The 26,351-nt window shown below is 37.0% G+C and overlaps 1 protein-coding gene across 1 annotated transcript in view; it reads left to right on the forward strand.

Moving 5' to 3' along the window:
* Nucleotides 1-26,351, forward strand: part of Vps13B (vacuolar protein sorting 13B) — a 300,908-nt gene that overhangs the window by 154,573 nt on the left and 119,984 nt on the right. Inside the window, exons 13-14 of the mRNA XM_067152027.2 lie at nucleotides 366-538; nucleotides 15,949-16,134. Of these exons, the coding sequence (XP_067008128.2) occupies nucleotides 366-538; nucleotides 15,949-16,134 (359 nt within the window). The remainder of the gene's footprint in view (nucleotides 1-365; nucleotides 539-15,948; nucleotides 16,135-26,351) is intronic.

Below are 26,351 nucleotides of genomic sequence, written 5' to 3' on the forward strand. Positions count from 1 at the left end.
TATTTTCAGGGCTGCTGATAATGGGGTTTGAATCCACCATCTCTGTAATGCAAGGTATCTGTGTAGCCACTTTCTCAGTCCTTTCAAATTAATTCAGTATTCTTATTTGAAACTTGTTAAATCACATCGTGTTGCCCTTTCAATTCTGTCTTACTCCTTCCATCATGATATCTACAAGTTTTGCATGTAAACATGAATCCGTGTATTCCTTTGGATGATTGTCACCGACAGTGTCCTTTTTGTGTCAGAAGTTTTATTCCATTCCTCTTTCTAGACATTTCAGTTCCTTCTATCCACTTGATGTTTTATCTATTTTCTGTCCTCTTAAGCTCCAGTTGTAAAAGATTCAATAACTATCTTTATAGAGCCATCTCGAGAGCAACTACCTCCAGCTTCTGCAGAGGACTTTGAAGCACTGGATGCAAGTATTCCCCTTCAAGTGTTCCAAGTGACTCTCTTCAAGCCTGAGATCCACATTCATATGGCAGACCATCCAACTTTTGATCCTAGTATATTCCACGGGCACCGCAAAAGGAGAGTAGGTACAGTTGTATATTTCTGGCACTAGGAAAGTAGATTATACGTTGTTTGTTTATTGAAATATGTCTTGGTGAGGTTTTAGGGATTTATTAAAAACTATTTATAGACTTCTTGACCCTGTTATTATCCAGAAAGTAAACTAAAATAAGAAAGTTTTGGGTGAACGGAAACATGATTTATCAGTTGAGAGAACAGTTTCAAGTAGTGACAAACCTGATTACACTAATGCAACATCTGTTCTGTTGGCTCAGGCTTCGTCTTGTGTATGTGAGGTTTGATTCCAAGCTTGTCTATGCTGTCTGCTGGTATAATAATGGTAAGCTTGGCTATAGCGCTGACAGGAAGCATACCTCCTTGACACACAATTACCCCTACACAGGGATAACCGCTTGTTATAACTATGCCTTTTATAATAACTGTGCACCTCAAGTCTTTACACCTTCGTCACACAAAAAACAATTCCTACTAAGCCGTGAGTGAGGTACCTAGCAATTTAGCCCTAGCCATTACGAAGGGCATCCCAAAAGTGGGTTTACAAGATGTTTATCATCTGTAAAGGTTATGCTAGACTAGATGCAGTTCTAGTTCAGTACAACTTCGTTTCTGTTTCTGTTGGTATTTGCATATCAGTTGGTAGCACTGTGCACTACCATCTTGGTGACAGAAGCCTGTTAAAGATGGAGAATCGTCTGGAGTGGTGGTCCAAACAGGAAAATCGTGGTGTTACTCGATTTCTCAACATAGGGATGTGTAAGCAGCGAAGGCCCTCTCGCTGTCCACATTAGACATCGGAAACCATAATGCTTGCAAACACTTGGATGCAAATTCTCTGTGGTCTTCTATCAAGCCTCCTAAAACTTCACTAACGAGGTCTTCTTTCTTCTCCTCCCCCAGGTGTGCTTTCGCAGCATTTTGCAAAGCCATATAGCCCTGGAAGGAACTGTTTGTGGATATGCTAGCAAGAACAGGAATGCTCTTCACACTGTCCATGAGAGTAGAGTTCACTTCATTGCTGAGCTCATTCGGAAGATAAAATAGTGCCGCAGTGGCTTGAAATATTTTTTCTAGCCGGATCCTGTTCGATCATTTTTTTTCACTTTTCCTGTGCATTTTTTCACCTGATCTTGATCCTTTTCCCTTCTCTATCTTTTCTATCTCCTGAAAGGTGGTTCAGGGCAACAGTAGCCCCTTTTTCTAAAACTAACTTTCCGACTAAATCAAATCTTCTAACTATAATGTCTAGTTTAGGGGTGAGTTTGTGGGCAGTTGGATAGTGTGATCCTTCTAGCACTATTACAAACTGAGATACAGAGGTCCAATATTCCTTAGTACAGGTAGCTTCACACAATATAGCCTTCTGCTCATTACTGGTTAGATCCTTGAAATATTTTACAGCGTCACTGACATCATCTAACTATTTATAGTACTCAACCAGATCACAGAGATATTCTTGTAAATAGACAGCTGAATCGAGCGAGGATCCCCAGCGGGTTAATACGGGCATCGGGAAAAGTTTGAACGTCTTCTCACCACGATTGTATTTCTTCCGAAGGAATTTCAAATACTTATGCTTGTGCTTCCGGGTATTTTTGAATGCTTTCTTAGTCATACTTACACACTTATTCAGACTGGTGAAGTAGCTGGGCACAAGCTTGGTTATGATATCTAGTTTGTGGGCCCAACACTGCACGTGAACTAAGTCATCTGAAATTAAGCCTTTGAGAGTACGCACACACTTTGTCATATATGGAGCTCTGTCAGAGCATATGCCGACAACATCATTGTAGTCCACAGAGTACTTCACAATTGCATTGTTTATAGATTGACAACACTCTTGTGAATCAACATTCTGCAAAATTTTCACTGAAGCAACGTATAACTTTGAAAGCAGGGCATCTACAGGAAGTATACGGAACAGAATTATGAAAACTGCATCCCCTTTCCGATTAGTAGTTTCATCGCAGTGAATTATCAGTTTTCTATTTCTCACAGCTTCTTTCCCTTCCTCTTCATATTCTGCTTTAACAAGTGGGATGTAATTTTGGCGGCAAGTATTTGCCTGTGGAAGATCACCAGCACCTGCAAGAAACAAGTACAGAAATTAATACAGGAATACTATTAATACTGTAATACCAGTAACTTACTAATGTTTTGGTTTTACGTCCACTGGACAACTTTTATGGTTTGCAGAGTTACCGAGTTGCCAAAATTTTGTCTCGCGGGAGTTCTCTATCGACATGTGTCCATAGTAGTTGAGTACCTTCAAATACCCCAGCCTAGTTTGAGTAGCTCAGACTGTTAAGGCACTGGATTTCTGAACGCAGGTTGGCAGGTTCGATTCTGGCTCAGTCCGGTGTTAGTTGAAAATGCTCATATACGTCACCCTCGTGTTGGTAGATTTACTGATACGTAAAAGAATTCCTGCGGGACAACATTCCGACATCTCCATGTCTCCGAAACCCGTAAAAGTATCACAGTTAAATTGCAATAATAAATATGGTAGTTCACCCTATTCAATACAAGTAAATAAGAGATGTAGAGATTATTCTTATTTAATTAAAAGTGGAAATGGTACCGGTTTCGACCCCAGTCTGGGTCATCATCAGCCGATTATAACTCGAAAAACAATGCATAAGTAAGAAAGAAGTTAACGGTGAAGTCCACACAATATCAGATGAAGAGGCGATGTAAAAATGACGGGGGTAGGCACTGTAAAATTTAGACGAAATGGAATGTAAGTCACTTAAAAGAAGTAATGCGTAATCTTCCGAGCATCAGCATGGCACACGCAATGTTTGGCACTGTCTCACAATGTTCATGAAATGCAGTGTATGCAGTCTGGCTCATTTAACTGTTCTCTGCTTTTCGTGAACATTGTGAGACAGTGCCAAACATTGCGTGTGCCGTGCTGATGCTCGGAAGATTACGCATTACTTCTTTTAAGTGACTTACATTCCACTTCGTCTAAATTTTACAGTGCCTATCCCCATCATTTTTATATCGCCTCTTCATCTGATATTGTGTGGACTTCACCGTTAACTTCTTTCTTACTTATGCATTGTTTTTCAAGTTATAATCGGCTGATGATGACCCAGACTGGGGTCAAAACCGGTACCATTTCCACTTTTAATTAAATAAGAATGTAATCTCTACATCTCTTATTTACTTGTATTGAATAGGTTGAACTACCATATTTATTATTTCAATTTAACTGTGATACTTTTCAATACGGAACAATGAAATTTTTATCTTTAAACCCGTAAAAGTAGTCAGTGGAACGTAGAAACAACATTATTACTACTCAGCCCGGTGATTTATTTCCAACAGACCTACAAATACAGTCATATTTTACAGTAAAGACAGAATTATTTATCTTACCTTTTATATACTTGTTCATCCACTCCCTCATGTCAGGATTATCCAATTTCTCAAGAGGAATGTTAGCTTGCATGACTGCTTTTGTTGTGTCTATTACAAATTGTTCTCTATCACTTTTCAACTTCTTTGCGATGTGTAGAGTTCTGCCGATTGTTATTTGCTGCTTAGAATTATGTTCCTTTGCTTCATTCTTCTTTTTTATGCGTTTCTGATTCCCTGCAGTGATTATCGCGCGTATCCTTTCGTTCCCACTTAATACGAACATTACAGTTGGGCCATTTCACTGTTCTCAACAAGATCCAATCGGAACAAAACTGGAGTTTAAGTCATCAGAACGTCAATATTAAAGAGTCAGATACTACTATGAGCTGAAGGAGTAATGTTTTCATCAAGCACTCGGCGAAAAAGAAACATAGAAGACGGTGATAAAGAATGACGTATGAAGATCGTTAAGAGTTATTATTAGAGAAGAAAAATTTAACATTAATTCAATTCGCATAGGAGAATGTCACGGTCATTTGCAAGAGGAAGAAAAACATCATTGCACCAGAATACTAGCCATAAGATAGAGTGAAGCTTTTGTTCACAACTATTTTATGAAGTATTAGCGCTACAGAATATTGCACGCCGCGAAATTAAATCGTATTCTAAAATATATAAGTTCCACATTGCTACGTCACGATATACACACAAGACGACGTATTAGCCGATACCATCAATTCGGAGAGGCTAAAGAGCTGTAATATCGACAAGAAGAGAGAGAAGAAAAATATAAAGACACCTAAATTTCCATAATTTGGTTGGAATATTCACTTTTACATATTCCAAATTTTTAGAATATTTCCAAGATCAACTTTTCTAAGAGCAATATTCATTTATCACATGCAGATGGTAGAAAGGTATATCCATAAGATGACGACATTAACCAAATTGACGTCTTGTTTTGTTCCAATCGCTCAAGAGACCAACAGCATGCATGAAGAAAATGGAGGCGAGACTACCTAGGTGAAAGCTACACAGGATGACGTTTCCAGCCCGTATGGACCGATAGCCAGACGAGTCAGTCTCAGATGTTCCCAAACACATGAGGGAAATACCAGGAGCTGTGCCCGCATGTCCATCCACCCGGACATGAGACGACTACGGGAAAAGCAGAGCAAAGATAAGTTTCTTTAAGTCAACCATACAAGTAAGAATTTATTCACTTTTTTTTAAAAATGCTGTTCTAATTAATGTCAGTGAAATGATGATATACGAGAAGACAAATACCATAGTTAGGGTAAAGGTTGATAGGTATTCATCAGACCTAAATGTCAAATCCATGTGTAGGATATAGTCAACCAGTGATAATAAAGCATCCGTTCGTAATGCTGTCAATGTAATATGAGAGGAGGTTAACTTTTTATCTATTGGTGAATTTCATATGACGTTGCAATGAATATTAGGCTTATGTGAGAACTTATGACATCAAATAATAGTGGAAATGAGATCGTATGTAGGATATGTTTACTAAATAGAAGGATATGGTAATATCTTTCAGAATTATTAAAAGATTGAGACTATGACAGAGTAGTTAGGTCCACGGTCCATGATGACTGCGAGAAATACGTCGAGTTGGAATGAGTTAATGCATATACTGTGAAGTGAAATGCTATATTGATAAGAAATGTGAAGTGATGGTTTTTAAATGTGAATAATGATATGAGGTTATGATGATTAACGTTGGTGATGATTATTGTTCTTCGTGAGTATGGTCATAGTTTTGTTTTTAAGGAAGATAGTGTTCCAAGTTACGTATTTTTGAGGTAGTTAATGAATATAATTTGTCTTTAATCGACCATTTATCCTCGAATAAGCCATAAGTAGAATAGGATATGATCTCAATGCCGTCCGTATGTTGATATTTTTATTAAAGATCACCAAATGATTTATGATGAGGAAGATGATGTTAAATTAGCCTACATCCGTGTATTTCTTCTAATTGTAAGAATTTTCTCACATATTAGGGAAGCTTTGAAGTTTATTCCAATGCATTACCCGATATCACTGGTGACTTAACTTCACAAATAAGAGTTGTTGGTAGTAAGTGAAGTCTTCTCACAAGGTAGACCACCCAATTATGGTATGATTTGATGGGATGATGGTCAGATACACTTGATAGCACAATGTTAGCACTTGAATTAATTAATGATCTCGAATAAGAGAATAATTTGCATAATTTTCTAGGTATGAGGTTTGATCATAATATTTTAAGAATATACATTGACTTAAAGGGAGTTGTCGTTGTTTCTGCAAGAAGAAGTGTCAAGAAATATGAGAACATGTTTGGAAAATGCGATATATGTTAAATGTTTTAAATATTTTTGAAGATATTTTCCCATATCAATCTAGTTGTGTATTTGGACACAGATAGTTAGAGTTAAGCAAAGTTAACTTATTACAATGAATTAACAAAATGAGATGAAAGCAAGTAGAATTTTCGGAATAACTTTTCAAGAATTTACTTAATGAAAGATGTGATTCCAATTTTTAATTTATTCATTGCCAAGTATGGAAACTGCGTCCAACATTTTAAAAAAACTCTCAATCTACGACAATTTATATAGTATGTTTCAATGTAATTTTCATTCACTTTATTAGATGCATCTAATGTCTTTGTCTAACTTAAATTATTTTCTTTTCAATCAGATATTTTCAAACTAGTATTTTTCAATTAATATCTTTTAATGTAATGTTTTTCATTTTTAATTATCCTGACTTGAGATTTTATTTCAATTCAACGTCTCTAACTTAACATTTCAAAAATGAATTTCAAGATATATATATATATCAACGTTCACTACTTACTATTTCCACTAATATAAAACGGTGATCTTTTCTCTATGCGGAACCCATAGCCCGTAAACTATGAACAGTGACAAATATAATCATATTGGAGCTAGCCTGGATCTTGTGCGTCCCAACCTGGAGGCGGGAACGGCGCACAGTATTTACACATTAGTGGGTTTATTGCAGCATCAAATACGTAGAACCCTTCACTGTTGTATTCCTCGGCCCTCAAAAAAACTGTTTTGACTGTAGTTTTCAGCATTTTAATAATTAAAGGCTGGGCATTTGCTGATTAAATTTCCTCAGTAGCGAACTTACACTGCCAAAGAATATAACGCGCACTGCTTTATCGAAGACAGGTCTTGCTACAGGATTGTTGTTGCTATGACCACAACGTCATTTGCTGTAATTGATAGCAGATATCGATTTTTATTGATTGTCTTAAAGATCGCGGAACTGAATACACATACTTCCAGTACACAGTGCGCATCGATTTGCATGCATTTGTGTGGAGAATATACAGCACTATCAAGCAACTGAAATTGAATCTACAATAGTTAAGATCTCGGAAGCATTTAAACATTTCTAGTGATTTTTTTCAATAATATTTTGCATTTTTCGTACCAAATGTGGTATATTTTGTGATTATTTGCTCCTTTCGCACAATAAATCAGATTTCATGATATTTTGCGAGCTCATTTTGCTAAAATATGGTATTTCAAGTATCTAGAAGGTCATATATAGGTAAGAAACGAGATATGAAAAAAATTGCGCGTATCGCTATTACCAAAAAATACGGCCTCTAGTGTTCTTGTATTCCTCGAGGTGGTGCATCTCTTTATGAAGGTGAGTTGCATGTATCTTTCCTAACCACACACAGTACCAGCCCTCTTGCTAATATTAAATCTCTAGCAGTACCAGGAATCGAATCTGGGCCTTTGAGGATAGCAGTTAATAGTGCTAACCATTACACTGTGGAGGCAGACACTGCCATAGTGCCATTCATCACATGATAAGCTAGAGTAGGACCTACAGTAGGTAGGCTATATGGAGTAGGCTCTTGTGAATCTGCTGTAGAGTGACATTTTCTTAATTCACTTGATTTACAATAAAATATTCCTGTGGAGTTTGTTTTTTAGTGTTTCCACATCTCTTTTTAGGTTATTCAGAGGTGAGACTAAATTTTTCCCATTACTGTCTTAGAGGTGAAGCTTCCACGTTGTGAAGAATTATTTAGTTTATTTTCCGGGTTGAACCGTGTTGTTGGTGTTGTCTGTACATCACGTACAGTTTGCCGACGTTTCAAATACTCAATGTGATGTTCAAATACTCAATGTGATGTACAGACAACAACACGGTTCAACCCGGAAAATAAACTACATAATTTTCCCATTACTGTTCATCTTAAAATGTGACATAGTGACTGTTTGTTGCATTATTCACTACCTGGAAAATTTGGCAATTTTGGCAGGTTTCTTTGCAGAAATTCCTTTCTTGCTTTCGACAATAATTTTTCTCCTCCCTTTAAAATTTTTTTTTTTTGCTAGTTGCTTTACGTCGCACTGACACAGATAGGTCTTATGGCGACAGTGGGACAGGGAAGGGCTAGGAGTGGGAAGGAAGCAGCCGTGGCCTTAATTAAGGTACAGCCCCAGCATTTGCCTGGTGTGAAAATGGGAAACCACAGAAAACTATCTTCAGGGCTGCCGACAGTGGGGTTCGAACATACTATCTCCCGAATACTGGATACTGGCCACACTTAAACGACTGCAGCTATCGAGCTCGGTCCTTTAAATATTAAAACAAGTCATGACTTAACATATATTGTACCTTATGCATTCACCAACTGAACGTAGTACTACAACTGAACTCAGTCACCAAACTGGCAATAAACATAACAGTAGTACACTTGTTCAGACGTTATTCCAGTCAAAAACATATTGCCAGCTTGTTCAATCATACCTGTCCATTAATTGTTGCAGGTAATTTAAAACTTTGTTTACTAGTAGGCTACGAAGAAGAGAGGATGTGGAAGGAGGACAGTATTTAAATTGTACCCCAGAAAAGAGAAAGAGAAACTACAATACTGTTTGGATGGCCAGATGTGAAAAAGGTCTATTTTATTACTGTGTGTCTGTCTCAAGGATTATGAAAGTATTTGGAGCAGTTATGACCAGCCGTTTCATTCAGGTTAGTTTGTAAAATGTGTCCGGCTGCTGACCACAGTGTCAGGAGTTCACTTGAAGCAGGAAATATTAACACTGGCTTTATGGGAAAATTAATCACTTCCACAGGAAAATGGCTGTTTATTGAGGTGATTGCTAAGAGAAGGTTGCAGGTACATTATACATTATGAAGGGTATATACAGAGAAACATAACATGCAGTCAGCTATGAGAAAGCAACAGAAATGCAGTAAAAACACCAAGTTCATAATGTGTGATTTTGAAAACAAAATTGTCATTCAATGTGTGGCAGATCAGTGACAAATAGAGGAAGTCAGGTCCACCTATTCAATACCATTTGATTAAATACCAAATATCTTTATTAGAGTAATTGACCAACAATGGTTTATTAATCTCATATAGTATTCGCTGTTCCATATTGCCTTGAAAGGAAATAATTCTGGTTCTGCCTCCCATCATCTCCACCACTGATATGTCATAACCCATGCAAGATGCAATTCTGTGCAAGTCCAACCCAGTCCCTCACGTCTCCTACAATTCATTCATGCACACTTATTTCCAGAATTATTTCCTTTCGAGGTTATTATATAACAACAACAGTTTGTCAGTACCTGTGGCGAGGAAGAATACGACATGTTGGTGGATGGTGCCCTCTGAATTTCCACCTCCTGGACATCGGCTAGACTGGGCAACATGGAGATCACTGAACTGCTTGAGGAGTGGCATTGGAAGATCCAGAGATACTCTCAAGAAATGGGGATATTTGAGAGTGGTCAGAACTCTGTCACTGCAGGGACCTACAAACTACCCCAAATGTGTGTATATATATATATATATATATATGTTCTGCAAGCTGTACACTTCAGTATCTTACTCAGCCCACTGAAGAGAGAATTGGTGTTACTTCCTTCTGGGCAGTCACCGTATGAACATTGGCTGAAATGAAATGGCGTATGGCTTTTAGTGCCAGGAGTGTTTGAGGACATGTTCGGCTCACCAGGTGCAGGTCTGTTGATTTGATGCCCATAGGCGACTTGCATGTCGTGATGAGGATGAAATGATGATGAAGACGTTACATACACCCAGCCCCCCATGCCAGCGAAATTAACCAATGATGGTTAAAATTCCCAACCCTGCCAGGAATCGAACCTGGGGCCCCTGTGACCAAAGGCCAGCATGCTAATCATTTAACCATGGAGGCGGACAGCATTGACTGTGTTGTGAAACTTATCTGACATTGTAGAAGAGAAAATTTAGGAATGACATGGTGGTCACTATTGTATGCACTGGCTCCTTTCGCTCATTGTATTCTGTCGATACATGCTCTCTGCAATACCCCTTCACCATATTACATTTGTGTGGCTTCCAAGCCACGTGGGTATAGTAGGAAATGTGTTAGCTGACCAGACTGCCAGGGAGGCAGATAAGATAAAGATAAAGCTGGAATAAAAGAGGACAAATTGGGGCTAATATATATTTTTTCTATTTGTGTTACGTCGCACCGACACAGATATGTCTTGTGGCGACAATGGGATAGGAAAGGCCTAGGAATTGGAAAGAAGCGGCTGTGGCCTTAATTAAGGTACAGCCACGGCATTTGCCTGGTGTGAAAATGGGAAACCACGGAAAACCATCTTAAGGGCTGTCAACAGTGGGGCTCAAACCCACTATCTCCCGATTACTGGATACTGGCCACACTTAAGCGACTGCAGTTATCGAGCTCGGTGGGGCAAATATTCGTTTATAGGTAGGGGAGTTAGGGATTGGAATAACTTACCAAGGGAGATGTTCAATAAATTTCCAGTTTCTTTGCGATCATTTAAGAAAAGGCTAGGAAAACAACAGATAGGGTATCTGCCACCTGAGCGACTGCCCTAAATTGAGATAAGAATTTATTGATTGATTGATTGATTGATTGATTGATTGATTGATTGATTGATTGATTGATTGATTGATTGATTGATTGATTGATTGATTGATTGATTGATTGATTGATTGATTGGCAGTCACATTGCCCTATTACATTACAGGGTTCTTGCCGGGGGTATATATTCTCAGCTGAGACATCTGTTAATGTGGCAGGCCAACCCTCTTTCCAATAAGCTGTGAGTGATTAAAGGATCAACCAAGATATGGAAGATTTCCCTTTGGGTCTCCCAGAGGAGAGCAGTGTTATTGTGTCCTGTTAGGTTCAGCCATGGTATAGCAATGCAGTCCTACTTTCTGAAGGGGGAAGCCCCCCCCCATGTGTATTTGTGGCAGCCATTTGACCGTAGCACACATCCTTACAAAGTGCATCTACATGGCCGATCTGTGCTGTAGTCTACGGAGTACTGTTTCACTCAGCAGTCATTAGACCTCGTCATCTGTTTTATGAGGGATAGTGGCCTGTTTTGACAAATTTTAAAAGTGAAGTTTTATTGTAATTCTTTGTTTTCAACTTTTTTCTGTGAACCATGCTTTTATTCTCATGACTATGTTCCTCTCTGAATAACTGACTGCCATAGGAGAAAACAGCATGGAGAGGTTATTCCATTTAGTGTGTAAATTATATGATACAGGAGAAGTGCCATCTGATTTTCAGCAGAATGTTGTTATATCTATTCCCAAGAAAGCCGGTGCTGTCAATGTGAAAACTACTGCACCATTAGTTTAGTATCTCATGCCTACAAAATTTTAACTTGTATTATTTACAGAAGAATGGAATTTGGTTTCAGAAGGAATGTAGGAACACATGAAACAATCCTTGTTTTAATAACATGTTTTTAGCTTCTGAATTGAATAATATGGATTTTAAGTCATTGTCGTACTTTATTACATTTTATTTTATGTTTCATTCATATTATAGAAGATGACGCTTTGAGAATTAGATCCACTGACTATGGTATTTTAAATTTACAGTCATTTTTGTCATTTTTTAAATTTATTTTTTATTTGTTTGTTTGTTTGTTTGTTTGTTTGTATTAGCTCTTCATTTTGTATCATCTTTTATCACTAGGGGCCAATGACCTAGATGTTAGGCCCCCTTTAAACAACAATCATGACAACCCCTACAAGTGGGGGAACATGCCTCTGCATGATCAGATCAGAGTATGGTGTGCCATCCATATCAACAATGGTCAGGTTAGGTTTCATGCGTATAAAATACCATATCTGACCTTGGCAACTTTTTACATTCAGATGTACTTTAGATGAAACAGTAGATCAGTTTGCCAGTAGATAGCTGGTGGATGAACATTTTACTACAGGTTGGGGTAATATAGTGCATTGTGGAGTCCCGAGATCTCCAAAGTGCATGGTAGGAATTCTAGTGGCACTGAGTTATATAACAAATAGCCATGGCAAGTAAAAAAATTGTACTAGATCATGTTCTGAAGGTATGTGCATGGGTGAATGTGTTATGTCAGCAGCATGTTATTGGGCCAGTTTTCTTGGAGAATATCATCGCTGAAAGTTACCGCACTGAAAATTCTGGAACCTTTCATTGCCCAAGTCAAAGGAGCGTGAGATTCAAGATGGCTGGTTCGAACAAAAAGAGTCTCCTTTATCTCCTTTTGAGTGTTCATGTTTGTCCTTGTCTCCATTTCTACTGCTCCCTATTTCCACACCGACCTGCCATTATGTTCGCGCTATTGTGTGTTCCGTTTCTTCTTCCTACCTCTCTATATATGACGTGATTGGACTCTTGTTTGTTCCTTTCAAGTATTTATCGCTGAATAAATACATTGTACTTCAGCACTAAATTTTGTTATAGTCAACGTGAGGTATTTAGCAAATAAAACGGGAGATCTTACTTCATCACTAAATCATACATAGTTCAAAAAAATTAGGGGAACATGTTTTTGAACGTATGCCATGCTTCACAAAACAATGCCTTACACCCAGGCATATTACCAACTAAACCTCTATTCTTTTCCGTTGAAGTATACAAAAGAACATCGATGGATTCGCGTTCATTTTCAGAACACAAACGGAAATGTCCTAATAGGGGCGAAAATGAAGTGATAACAGCCTTCCAGGGTGGATTTTTATCACAGTTGGAGAGCTTCAGTATGGTGTATGTCCTCCACGAGCATTTATCACAGCTTGGTATCTACGTGGCATGCTCCGTGTAAGTGAGTCACCTAGATGCAAAACTGTCCATATACACTTTTTAAAAAAGTGAGTTGACAACACTGGATAGTAGAGTATGATATTTTACACATGCTTGAAATGCTATTTGTGCTCAAAGCTCTCCATGTTCTATGCAAAACAGCTCACGAAAAGTGTGGTTAGATTCAAAACTGTCCATGTCCATCAGTAAGTTAGGTGCAAAACTTGCCTTGTCCCTTTTGACAAATCGCATTGAAGGCTGGAGTCATGTGACTGTGATGCAAGATGGCTACTGTAAGCATGTAAACATTGTACTTAGTGTGATCTCTTACAGTTTATTCTGAAAGTTATACAAATTTTTCATCGAAATAAATTATGGAACATAATCAAGGCATGACAGAAAGACAACCTAACCGTTCTAGGAAGCAGGTACACCTTGAAGACTAGTGGAAGCGAAACATGGCAGACTTGAAGAGGTATGTATTTTGTCTTTACATCATGCAGTAAATAGTGGAAATCTGAGCCTAAGAATAACATTTCAAGGTGTTAAGAAAAAAATGTATACCCTGTTAATCGTATTTGTGTGAAAGTAATAAATACGTGTGTTGACTATTAACATTGACATGACCTAATATTGATGTATGAATAACAAGTTTGTGTTAATATGTGTGATTTCAGATATTCATCAAAAGGACTTCCAGAGTATCTGAAATGTGGTCATCGAACCGGATGGGGCTGTGCTAGCCTGAAAATGACTGATATTAAGTCTTTTCATACCAGCTTTTATGCAAAGTGTGATAAAATTTACCAAGATAATTTCCTTCTGAAATACACGAGTATCAAGACGCCTTCAAGATCTCGTTGCAGGGAAGAAAGACAAATCAACAGAGGACAGACAATCTCTTATTTTGTATGAAAAAATCACCTGGTGGGACAGTGAAAGTGAAAGTATGCCATGAAACATTTTTGAACATTCTTTGTGTTTCAAAAGCAAGAGTGCAAAACATTGCATGTCATCACCACAGACTGGAGATATTGCTAAGGAGAGAAGAGGAGGTGATCGCCAGATGATGAAGAATGAGCTCAAACGACAGGAAGTAATTGCTCATTAGAAAGGTATGTTCCAACTGAGTCACATTACTGCAGGGAGAAAAGCTGTCGTGTGTATTTACCTGCGACTCTCAACATTAGAAAGATGTGGCGACATTACAATTCCATGGTTAATCCTGAAAAGCGAGTCACGCAGTCTTATTTTAGGAACATATTTTAATACAAAATTTAACGTTGGATTTGGTTCCCCAAAAACAGATGTTTGTTCCATATGCCTCAGACTTTTGGAACAGATCAAAACTGAAAAGTGTGACGTTAAGAAAGCTCAACTTATGGATCAAAAGAGACTTCATAACCTTAAAACAAACAGTTTCTATTCACTGCTGAAGGAAAAGCAAGACAACCTTCTGACAATGTCCTCTGACTGCCAAAAGAATTTATCCTTGCCAAAAATACCTGATCAGAGTGTCTATTACAGTAGGCAATTGTTACAAAACATGTTCCGCTAATTTTTTGAACTGTGTATTATAGCCAACAACATGGGGTTTTTGGCAAACAAATTTTAATGAAAAATTGTACTTCATCGCTAAACATTGTGATAGCCAACAACATGAGGTTTTAGCAAATGAAATGGGAAAATCTTTGACAGTACACCATTCATATTGCAAAATCAGACGGATCTACCTTAATTATATATGGACCGAGCTCGATAGCTGCAGTTGCTTAAGTGCGGCCAGTATCCAGTATTCTGGAGATAGTAGGTTCAAACCCCACTGTTGGCAGCCCTGAAGATGGTTTTCCGTGGTTTCCCATTTCCACACCAGGCAAATGCTGGGGCTGTACCTTAATTAAGGCCATGGCCGCTTCCTTCCCACTCCTAGCTCTTTCTTGTCCCATCGTCGCCATGAGACTTATCTGTGCCGGTGCGACGTAAAGCAACTTGCAAAAAAATTATACATATGTATGTTGACTGCTTTCTCTTGAGTTTTAAAAAATATCCTGTTCATCTTGTATGTTCATGTCCACGTTATGACTTCAGTGATGATCGCTCAGGATCTGATGATGCCAGAGAGGAATCGTGTTGACCAGAGATTCTCAAAGATGAACTGGAGAAGGTATTAGGCCAAACAAAATTAGGCAAAGCTTCCTTTTGAAGCTATTCAACCTATTGTACCACACAGGAAATATCTCTTCAGACCAGTTGAAATCCACCTTCATCAGCCTTCAGAAGTCAAATCATAATATGTCTAAATAATTTAATGATGCTGATAAATCTAACCAGTCATACTTGGAAAGTGTTTTTAAGAATTCTACATTCTTGTTTATGGAGGAAAATGCAAAATGAAAATGAATATTTAAAAGCGATATTAAGCTTTAGCAGCAACAAGACGGCACACAGCTATAGCTGACCCACCATACATGTAATCAATTCATAATGTACTCCTACTCTTAAGTGCAATAGTATCATATTCTTTGAAAACAGTTGTGTATCAAATAGAGCAACAATTGTATGTCACCATTTCACCACTTGATGTTGGAACAAAGTCTCTGAAACCTGTAGTGGAGTAAATAATTTAATAAAACTTGTGACTGGTAACAATTTTTCTTATTTCATAAATAATCAATTCCCTGTCATGGACAGGGCCTACATTATAACATGGTTCTTTTTGAAATTTACTGGTTGGTCATAAGTTTAACTTTATTCAGAAATGTTTTTGTTATTAACTTCCCCAGATTTATTGTTACTCCATTTTCTGTTATTTCAACTTATTTTTCCAAACTTGTTACACTATGTCATAAAGTTTAAATTTATTTTCCATAATTGCAACATTATCTTATGTAGATTTAAGAACTGATATATTTGTGTTTCACAGAGATCTTCTCGAGTGGTGCCGTTGTACCGCGCGGGGAGTTTACCTAAGCTGACAATCAGCTGTCAGTGTTTAGATGCCAAACTTGTGAAGCCCATGTACCCTCGCCGTCTAGTCACAACTACCTGCCAGTTACCTGCCCCTCCGCAGCATATGTTCCATGCTTGTCATATCCATCTAAATGTCAAGGTGAGGAGTGTAATATTGTTAGGAAACATTCATATTTCCGACTGCAATGAAAGTGTCAGTATTGCAGATGATAACCAAAGTTCTTTGTTGATTGAACCTGCAGAATAAGTAGTCTTATAATATGCTGCGGGTGATGGTTTGGTCTGCCCTGTCAATATATTATCAGTTTCTAATTTTGTACGATATTTCACTCGTACATGTTTCGGGAGGGCAGACCAGACCATCACCTGTAGTATATTATATGAACCTAGTCACTACAGACCAACAAAGGGACCGAAAATGGTCAAATTTGTTGAATCTGAATAAGTAGTCTGCTACTATATTCAAAGCCAGGCCCAGAAGTAGGTTGCTTGATGCCCTGAGCACAACGCATTTTTGCACCTCCTGTCATTGTATTATTGATATTTAAGGAGAAATGATTATCTGAATAATTATCTACAAAATCAGCATTTGATAAGGTACATTATGAAATTAGTTGTTAAAAACATGCTTTTTTTTATATTTTTGGTGTCATAATAATAATAATAATAATAATAATAATAATAATAATAATAATAATAATAATAATAATAATAATTAGTCTTTGTAAAACCATTACTGTAATTATAACTTGAATATATAATTAGGTCCTTGATTTGGAAAAATCTAGGATCTACATGTGAGCAAAGTAGGAATAGTGTGCTTTATTAACCCATTGAACTGCAATTTTTCTTGAAAATAAATATTCATTGATTGCGATTTAATCTGGCTTAAAAGAGAACACTTTTTGCTACAGCAAGTTAACACACTGAAACACAGTTCACATTCTAACAATAGTTCAACACAGTGTGGTAGATCTTAAAATGCTCATATACAGTGCATAAGTCTTGTTCGTACACCAGCTTATTGCAACGAAATAACGGTTAAACTTTTGTATACAATTATTGTGATGTATTTTATTACCCATATCGTAATAGATACATTAATAAACAATTTAAATAATAAAGAAACAGATACGTGACCTTACAATTTAACACAAATACAAGCAATGTACCATAACCGGGCGTTTCATCGTGCAACAATCTTGTTTGTACACTTGCAGAAGAAAATGAAAATTTCACTCAAAATACTTGTTTCCTTGGATTTAATACCCCGATGAGTATCCTCTGGCCTTGAGAACTGCCTTGCATCTTCGCTGTATGGAATGAACCAGTTTGTTACATCTTTCTGGATCGGTTTTACCCCTTCTTCGTCAACTGCACTTCTTAACTGCTCAAATGATTGAAGTTTCCTTGCATGAACCCTTATTTTTAGGTCGACCAACAAAATTTCTGTGGGTTTCAAGTCAGGGTATTAGGCAGGAGTTCGCAGTTGCGTTGGTAAGTTCTATATCAGCCACTGTTTGCAAATATTAGCTGTGTGCTTGGGGTCATTGTCTTGCTGAAAGATGTAGCGAGACCCCAACCCCATTTTTACTGCACTCTGTTTGACATTGGTCTTTAAAATGTTTAAATAACCTCATCTGTCCATGATGCCATTGATGATTCCGATATTTTCCACTCCACAAGATGACATGCACCCCCAAATCAGAATTGATGCACCTCCATGTTTTGCGGTGGCTAGGGTATTTGCAGGTTTATTGGCTGTATTTACTTGTCTTCATACAGAACTGTTTCCATTCGAACCGTATAGAGATATTTTGGTCTCATCTAACCAAATAACTTTGTTCCAGAACGTACAATCCTTGTTTTCACACTCTCTGCAAAAATTCATTCTGGCTTTTCGATTGTCTTAGTAACAAATGGCCTTTTCCGTGGCCGTCTACTGTGATAATCATATTTCCATAATATGCTACGAATTGTCTGACTTGATATTTTCTTCTTCGTACTTCCTTCCAGCATTACGTGGATCTTACGTACACTTAATTGTGGATTCTGTTTGACATGTTTCACAATATAACGTTCGTCTCTCCTGTTCAGTATCTTTTCTTTTGCTTTTCTTGGCAAATTATTTGTGGTTCCTCTATATCTGAATTTGTCCAACACATAGTGTATTGTGGAATGCGGTTTATTTACTTTGCGTCCAATTTCAGGCAAAGAATACCCTTGCAATCCAAGAGATAAAATTACATTTTTCAGTTCGTCACTTAACTCTGTTATTTTACCTATTATGTAACTCACGGCCTGGTGCACAAACTGCGAAAATATACACGCTAGCACATCACAGACACACACCAGCTAACTAGGAGTGTTCCCGAGCAAATACGAGGTAGTGAACGTGTACAAACAAGACTGTTGCAAGCAAGTAGGCCACTACACAACATATTTCTCTCCCATTCTTTAAAAATGATGTACCGAGACTTTTGATCGCTAACGTCAAGTTCTCAACACCTTGTGCAATAACTTATCCAAGTCTCGTGCATTGGTTATGTACTATTTAGAAATTATAAAGACATTATATCTGTTAAATGTGGTGTACAAACAAGACTGTTATGCACTGTACATGCAGTACCACCTTACACTTATCACATTCATAGTGGGATTCACCCCTGTTCTTTCCCTTGGGATTTTTTCCTCTGCAGTCATAGCAGACCTCGCAAGAAAAGCTACAGTGAGAAGATGAAGAGATTTTGGGAGAAGGAAAAGGCAACGACATCAGCTAAATAAGTTTAATTGCGCTCATTAGTCAGGCATAACGAAATAATAATAATAATAATAATAATAATAATAATAATAATAATAATAATAATAAATACAAGACTGACAAACCAGATCAATACCTTCTTTCAGCAGAAGAAAAACTATGGGGCTTGGAGAACTGAACTCTGTGGTAGCAAGATTACACCACATATTATTTGGTATATTGTCTATTTTTGTACGTTCAGTTTTCTAGGTTATGCACACGCCCACTTGCATCCCCGTCTTCATTTTCTTCAATAATGTCATCTAATTCTTTGGAATTACTAATGCTATCATCACTCGAAGGTAATTCAGTATCACTTTCATTGGGAAAACCATCACTGACATCGCTTTCCTCCAAAAAACGTAATATTCGAGCTTCATCCGACTCGGCCATGACGTTGACTTTACCTTCACTAAAGCTTTACACGGCAATTTACTCGATCGTATTTAGACTCTTTGATAGGAAAAACTTAAAACGGTCCACCTTTTCAATACAAAAAGTTATATTTTATTTATAACATGTATTTGTACTTGGAACTAGTTTCGACGCTGTGTTTGCGTCATCATCAGCCAAAATGGGAAACAGGCAAGCATGTAGGCATTTATGTTACACAAGGCGTTACATTAAACAATACACATCTTACAAGGAGATAAAAACAGGGACGAATATAGGAAACAAATGAATCGTTGAGAAAACAAAAGTTATACAAATTAAAAATAACCTTAACCACATATCTTGCAGTGCGAAAGTGTTCTTCTTGAATGATTCCTGAATGTAAAACACACGCGCACACATTTCTGAGGAGCCAGCAGGCAGGACAAAGTAAAGTGAAACCTTAAGAGTTCTTCTGAGAAGAGTTCATCATTTTTCTATGTTCCAACTAAATAATGAAGTCTCCCTTGAGTTCCTGATAAACATATACAACAGGAAATTCTCCTTCACTCTCCACACTAGCTATAAAGAACAACGGTAAAATTTTAAATATTGCGCAGAGACGTGAAAGCATGATTTTGAACATGATATAACTCCTTCAGATAACCCAGTTTTTACACAAGGTGTTACATTAATTAATACACATCTTACGAGGAGATAAAAACAGGGACGAATGTGGAAACACATGCATCGTTGAGAAAGCAAAGTTATACATATTAAAAATAAGCTTAACCACACAACTTGCAGTGCGAAAATATTTGCCTTGAATGATTCCTGAATACAAAACGCACGCGCACACACTTCTAAAGAGCCAACAGGCAGGAAAAAGTAAGGTGAAACCTTGAGAGTTCTTCTGAGAAGAGTTCATCATTCTTTCTATGATCTGACTAACTAATGAAGTCTCCCTTGAGTTCCTGATAAACATACACAACGGGAAAATTAAACAATACACATCTTACAAGGAGATAAAAAACAGGGAAAGTTATACATATTGAAAATAACCTTAACCACATATCTTGTAGTGCGAAAATATTCGTCTTGAATGATTCCTGAATACAAAACACACGCACATACATTTCTGAAGAGCCAGGAGGCAGGAAAAAGTAAAGTGAAACCTTAAGAGTTCTTCTGAGAAGAGTTCATCATTTTTTCTATGTTCCGACTAACTAATGAAGTCTCCCTTGAGTTCCTGATAAACATACACAACAGGAAATTCTTCTTCACTCTCAACAATAGCTATAAAGATCAACGGTAAATTTCATTTTAAATATTGTGTAGAGACGTGAAAGCATGATCTTGAATATAATATAACTCCTTCATTTAATCCAATTTTTTTACACAAGGTGTTATATTAAACAATACACATCTTACGAGGAGATAAAAACAGGGACGAATGTAGAAACAAATGCATTTTTGAGAAAGCAAAAATTTTACATATTAAAAATAAGCTTAACCACACAACTTGCAGTGCGAAAATATTTGCCTTGAATGAATCCTGAATACAAGATGCACGCACACACTTTCTAAAGAGCCAGCAGGCAGGAAAAGGTAAGATGAAACCTTAAGAGTTCTTCTGAGAAGAGTTCATCATTCTTTCTATGTTCCAACTAACTAAAGAAGTCTCCCTTGAGTTCCTGATAAACATACACAACAGGAAATTCTCTTTAACTCTCAACAATAGCTATGAAAGAGCACCGGTAAATTGTATTTAAATACTGTGCAGAGATGTGGAAGCATGATCTTGAACATGATATAACTTCTTCATTTAACCACCTTTGAAAGTTTCTCTCTATATTACATAGCTTCATTAACAACCATTCTGTAGATGCACAAATTAATCTTGTAATCTTCATAGGTCCGGTATTCAGCTTGACAAGAATATAAAATAGGTATTAAGGAATACATTGTTGAGAGTTTGGAGGTTGACTGTGCCAGTATTGGTGGTGTATTGTTGCAGCGTTACGGGTAGGGTGGGGGCAGGTTTCTATGATGTTTATTGCGGGACATAAGGCGGTAAAGCTATGGCGCGAGATGAAGAGGAACAGAGCGTGTTGGATAGTTTAGGTCTGGGCAGCGGCCGTTGTTGGATTAGGAGGGGAGAGGGGAGGAGGGGTGGAAGGGGGGGAAGTATGGAGGGTGATGTGGTGAAAGTGTGTGGCGTGACAAAGTATTATGCATGATTTGAAAGACAGATCTGTTTTTCGGGATATTCATGTTTTTGAAAAATTCAATGAGAAAGTCGAATAGGATCTTTGGTTTCTCTGAGATATCATTTAAGTTTAGGTTGGGATTGAAATATTGGTCTAAATGAATATAGAGGTTTTCAGTGACGTCTAGGAAAGAACCTTTGTTTAGAATATCTAATACTTCAAGATCTTGATTTATTTCAGTAAAGTTGTGCTTAAATTCTTTTATATGTAGGCCGACCGCGGAAAAACGGTTGTGTTTTATGGCATTGACATGTTCTGCATATCTGATTTTAAAGCTGCGTCCTGTTTGCCCTAGGTAAGAACTTTTGCAGTCTTGGCAAGAAAACCTATGACTCACTACACCCCCAAACACACAAAGCGGCTACATATAATAGCTTAGTAGACCGAGCATTCAAAATTCCAATGTCAAGAAAAAACTTAAATAAAGAATTGGAACACCATTCGCTCTATAGCAAAATTCAATGGATATAATGAATCCTTTATTGAAAGAATAATCAATAAATTCAGACACCGCCCAAAAACCACCCTAATAAAAGACAATACTAGCACTGCCACGCTTTCCACATTTACCTTCAATAAAGAAATTTACAACGTCACTAACGTTTTTAAAAAACACAACGTTAAAATAGCCTTTCGTACTAACAATAGAAGCACAGAGATCCTACACAACTCTTCATCAATAAATAAAAGTAGTCCTTTTTCAAAATCAGGTATTGTTGAGAGTTAAAGAGAATTTCCTGTTGTGTATGTTTATCAGGAACTCAAGGGAGACTTCTTTAGTTAGTTGGAACATAGAAAGAATGATGAACTCTTCTCAGAAGAACTCTTAAGGTTTCATCTTACCTTTTCCTGCCTGCTGGCTCTTTAGAAAGTGTGTGCGTGCATCTTGTATTCAGGATTCATTCAAGGCAAATATTTTCGCACTGCAAGTTGTGTGGTTAAGCTTATTTTTAATATGTAAAATTTTTGCTTTCTCAAAAATGCATTTGTTTCTACATTCGTCCCTGTTTTTATCTCCTCGTAAGATGTGTATTGTTTAATATAACACCTTGTGTAAAAAAATTGGATTAAATGAAGGAGTTATATTATATTCAAGATCATGCTTTCACGTCTCTACACAATATTTAAAATGAAATTTACCGTTGATCTTTATAGCTATTGTTGAGAGTGAAGAAGAATTTCCTGTTGTGTATGTTTATCAGGAACTCAAGGGAGACTTCATTAGTTAGTCGGAACATAGAAAAAATGATGAACTCTTCTCAGAAGAACTCTTAAGGTTTCACTTTACTTTTTCCTGCCTCCTGGCTCTTCAGAAATGTATGTGCGTGTGTTTTGTATTCAGGAATCATTCAAGACGAATATTTTCGCACTACAAGATATGTGGTTAAGGTTATTTTCAATATGTATAACTTTCCCTGTTTTTTATCTCCTTGTAAGATGTGTATTGTTTAATTTTCCCGTTGTGTATGTTTATCAGGAACTCAAGGGAGACTTCATTAGTTAGTCAGATCATAGAAAGAATGATGAACTCTTCTCAGAAGAACTCTCAAGGTTTCACCTTACTTTTTCCTGCCTGTTGGCTCTTTAGAAGTGTGTGCGCGTGCGTTTTGTATTCAGGAATCATTCAAGGCAAATATTTTCGCACTGCAAGTTGTGTGGTTAAGCTTATTTTTAATATGTATAACTTTGCTTTCTCAACGATGCATGTGTTTCCACATTCGTCCCTGTTTTTATCTCCTCGTAAGATGTGTATTAATTAATGTAACACCTTGTGTAAAAACTGGGTTATCTGAAGGAGTTATATCATGTTCAAAATCATGCTTTCACGTCTCTGCGCAATATTTAAAATTTTACCGTTGTTCTTTATAGCTAGTGTGGAGAGTGAAAGAGAATTTCCTGTTGTATATGTTTATCAGGAACTCAAGGGAGACTTCATTAGTTAGTTGGAACATAGAAAAATGATGAACTCTTCTCAGAAGAACTCTTAAGGTTTCACTTTACTTTGTCCTGCCTGCTGGCTCCTCAGAAATGTGTGCGCGTGTGTTTTACATTCAGGAATCATTCAAGAAGAACACTTTCGCACTGCAAGATATGTGGTTAAGGTTATTTTTAATTTGTATAACTTTTGTTTTCTCAACGATTCATTTGTTTCCTATATTCGTCCCTGTTTTTATCTCCTTGTAAGATGTGTATTGTTTAATGTAACGCCTTGTGTAACATAAATGCCTACATGCTTGCCTGTTTCCCATTTTGGCTGATGATGACGCAAACACAGCGTCGAAACTAGTTCCAAGTACAAATACATGTTATAAATAAAATATAACTTTTTGTATTGAAAAGGTGGACCGTTTTAAGTTTTTCCTATCATCCTTCTCAGTTCAATACGGACAAAAAATGAAATTCTTAGGTTTAAATTTAGACTCTTTGGCGGCGGAATACGTAGCTGAAGGGCAAAGATAGCTGAAATATGATTACCAACATCTCGTAGACATGTTGGGATTGCAAAGAAATATCGATATGTATCCTTGGAAACCTCAACAAAGCAATAAAGAGGGTGGACGGAAATTTCCGTCATTGCATTTATGGCAACCCGCAGACAATGACGGATATTTCCTTCATTGCAAGGCAATGGGTTAACAGAATTTAATGTGTTTTGATATAAATAATTAATATTTAAAATGTTTACTAAAAACAGCTTTGTCCAGTCTGTCCGACCATTCTGCTGGACCAATTTGCTTCATTCTTTCTTTACTCTCTCCGGAATTACCTGCCGGTGAATCATTAGCCATTGATAGGTCTCTTAAGTTCAGTCAGCTACAAGTAATCCTACAATCAAATCACTAAATGGCTGTGCTTAGCGGGTTGGATACAGTTAAGAAGCAATATTTTTACATAAAAATATCATCAAAGCTAAATGATTAAAAGTGACAGGTCTCTATAGGCAAACCTACAGTTTCAACAAAACTTGGTACACGTATGGCTTAATAATATCTGGAGAGAAATACTGTGGGGGTAAGACAACCCTAGCACCCCTCTGGGGTTGGTGTGGGAGGAAGTGACATGAAGAAATAATAAAAAAAACAAACCTATATTAGTGTTGAATCAATAGTTTTTGGGGTTGCTGAGATCAATAGTGACACTCCGGAGGCTGTTTAAGTCTTTATCAGCATTGGGGATGAAAAGGGGTGAAAAAGAAAATGTCCAGAAGACCAAGATTATTTATGTACAGTAGAACCCTGCTTAACCGAACTTTGCTTAACCAGAACCCGGCTTAACCTAAATGTTCTGTTTTGTTTTTACCCTCTCATTCTTAGCCGTCGATATTAGTAATTCCCTTCCTATATGTGCTGAGAGCTACTAGGCAAACCCTCTTTTTATATTATGACTTATGCCAGAATGCATGTGTATCATAAAACAAAACAGTTTCTTACCCTCTAGTTCATTCCGTGATACATTTTTTCTTGAACAAGCAGGAATTATTATTATTACTGTATTATTATTATTATCATCATCATCATCATCATCATCATACAGTAATTATTATTACTGTATAATTCGTCATGAAAATTATGCAGACAACTCTGACCTTGACAATAGCAGTTCTGAGAATCAAGTTACATTAGGTGATGGATTTAATGCATTGGAGGTAAAATTGATTTCAAATTTTTATTAAAATACAGAACCACATGCTTAAATTACAGTGCTGTAATAAAATTACTGTATACAGTGTGCAGTTCAGTAGTAACAAATAAAGTTTCATTATTTCAGATTGCTTAGTGCTTTGTTGAACAAAGCAATGAACCTACACCAGCTGATGTATTGTTGATTAAACGGTGGCGCGACATAGCTGCACGACAGTGCTGCACCGAGAAGAAAATCACTGATTTTATACAATGAGTGACCTTATGTAAACATTTTAATGTTAATATACAGAATGTACCTTTGCTTAACAGAGTTTATGCATTTTTATGGTGACATTTAACTTCTGAAAATATTTACCATGTGTCATCTGAAAAAACGCATCAACCGAAGTGGCTCCGCCCCCTTTATTTTGGATAAACGGGGTTCTACTGTATGTGTGTATGTTTCAGCATAGCTCTTATCCAGAATTGTTACACATGTGACGTACTATCTGGAGGAAAATACAGTGGGAGTAAGACATCCCTAGCACCCGTACAGTTGGGTGTTAGGAGGGAGGGAGTGACATGAAAAAAAAAAGGAAAAAAAAAAGAAAAGAAAAAAAAATTAAAATAATAATAATAATAATAATAATAATAATCATCATCGAAAACAACCAGTCATCATCATCATCATCATCATCAATGTCCCACTCCATTCACCCAGAGTGTGGTTAACAAGCCTCCTCCACTCCTTTCTGTCCTTCCACTTTTCCTGCTCCATTACTTCTGCCACATTCAATGCAGCTTCTCTAATGTCCTTCCAAATCTGATCCATCCACCTTGTTCTCGGTCTTCCAACTGGTCTCTTTCCCTTAACTTCTCTTTCCAATTCCCTTCTTGCTACCCGTTCCTTTCCCATTCTTTTTACATGTCTGAACCATCTCAGTTGTGCTTTCTGTATCTTCTGTACTAATGGTTCTATATTTAGCTCTTCTCTGATTTTAATATTTTGAATTCTATATCTTCCTGTCTTTTTAACCGATGTTCTTAAAAATTTCATTTCTACTGCTTGGATCTTACTATCTTATCTCTTATTAGTTACCAGCGTTTCTAGTCCGTATGTTACAATTGGTATGAAATACTGTTTATATAATGTTAATTTCATTCTCTTGGGTACTTTGTCATCCCATAAAAGCTCTCTGACTTGATGATAAAATGTTGTACCTTTACTTAATCTGTTATTAATTTCAGGGTTGATTTCATTATTTCCATTAATAATGCTACCCAGATATGT

This window comes from Anabrus simplex, chromosome 7 (genome assembly GCF_040414725.1).
Source record: "Anabrus simplex isolate iqAnaSimp1 chromosome 7, ASM4041472v1, whole genome shotgun sequence".
Lineage (NCBI taxonomy): Eukaryota > Metazoa > Arthropoda > Insecta > Orthoptera > Tettigoniidae > Anabrus > Anabrus simplex.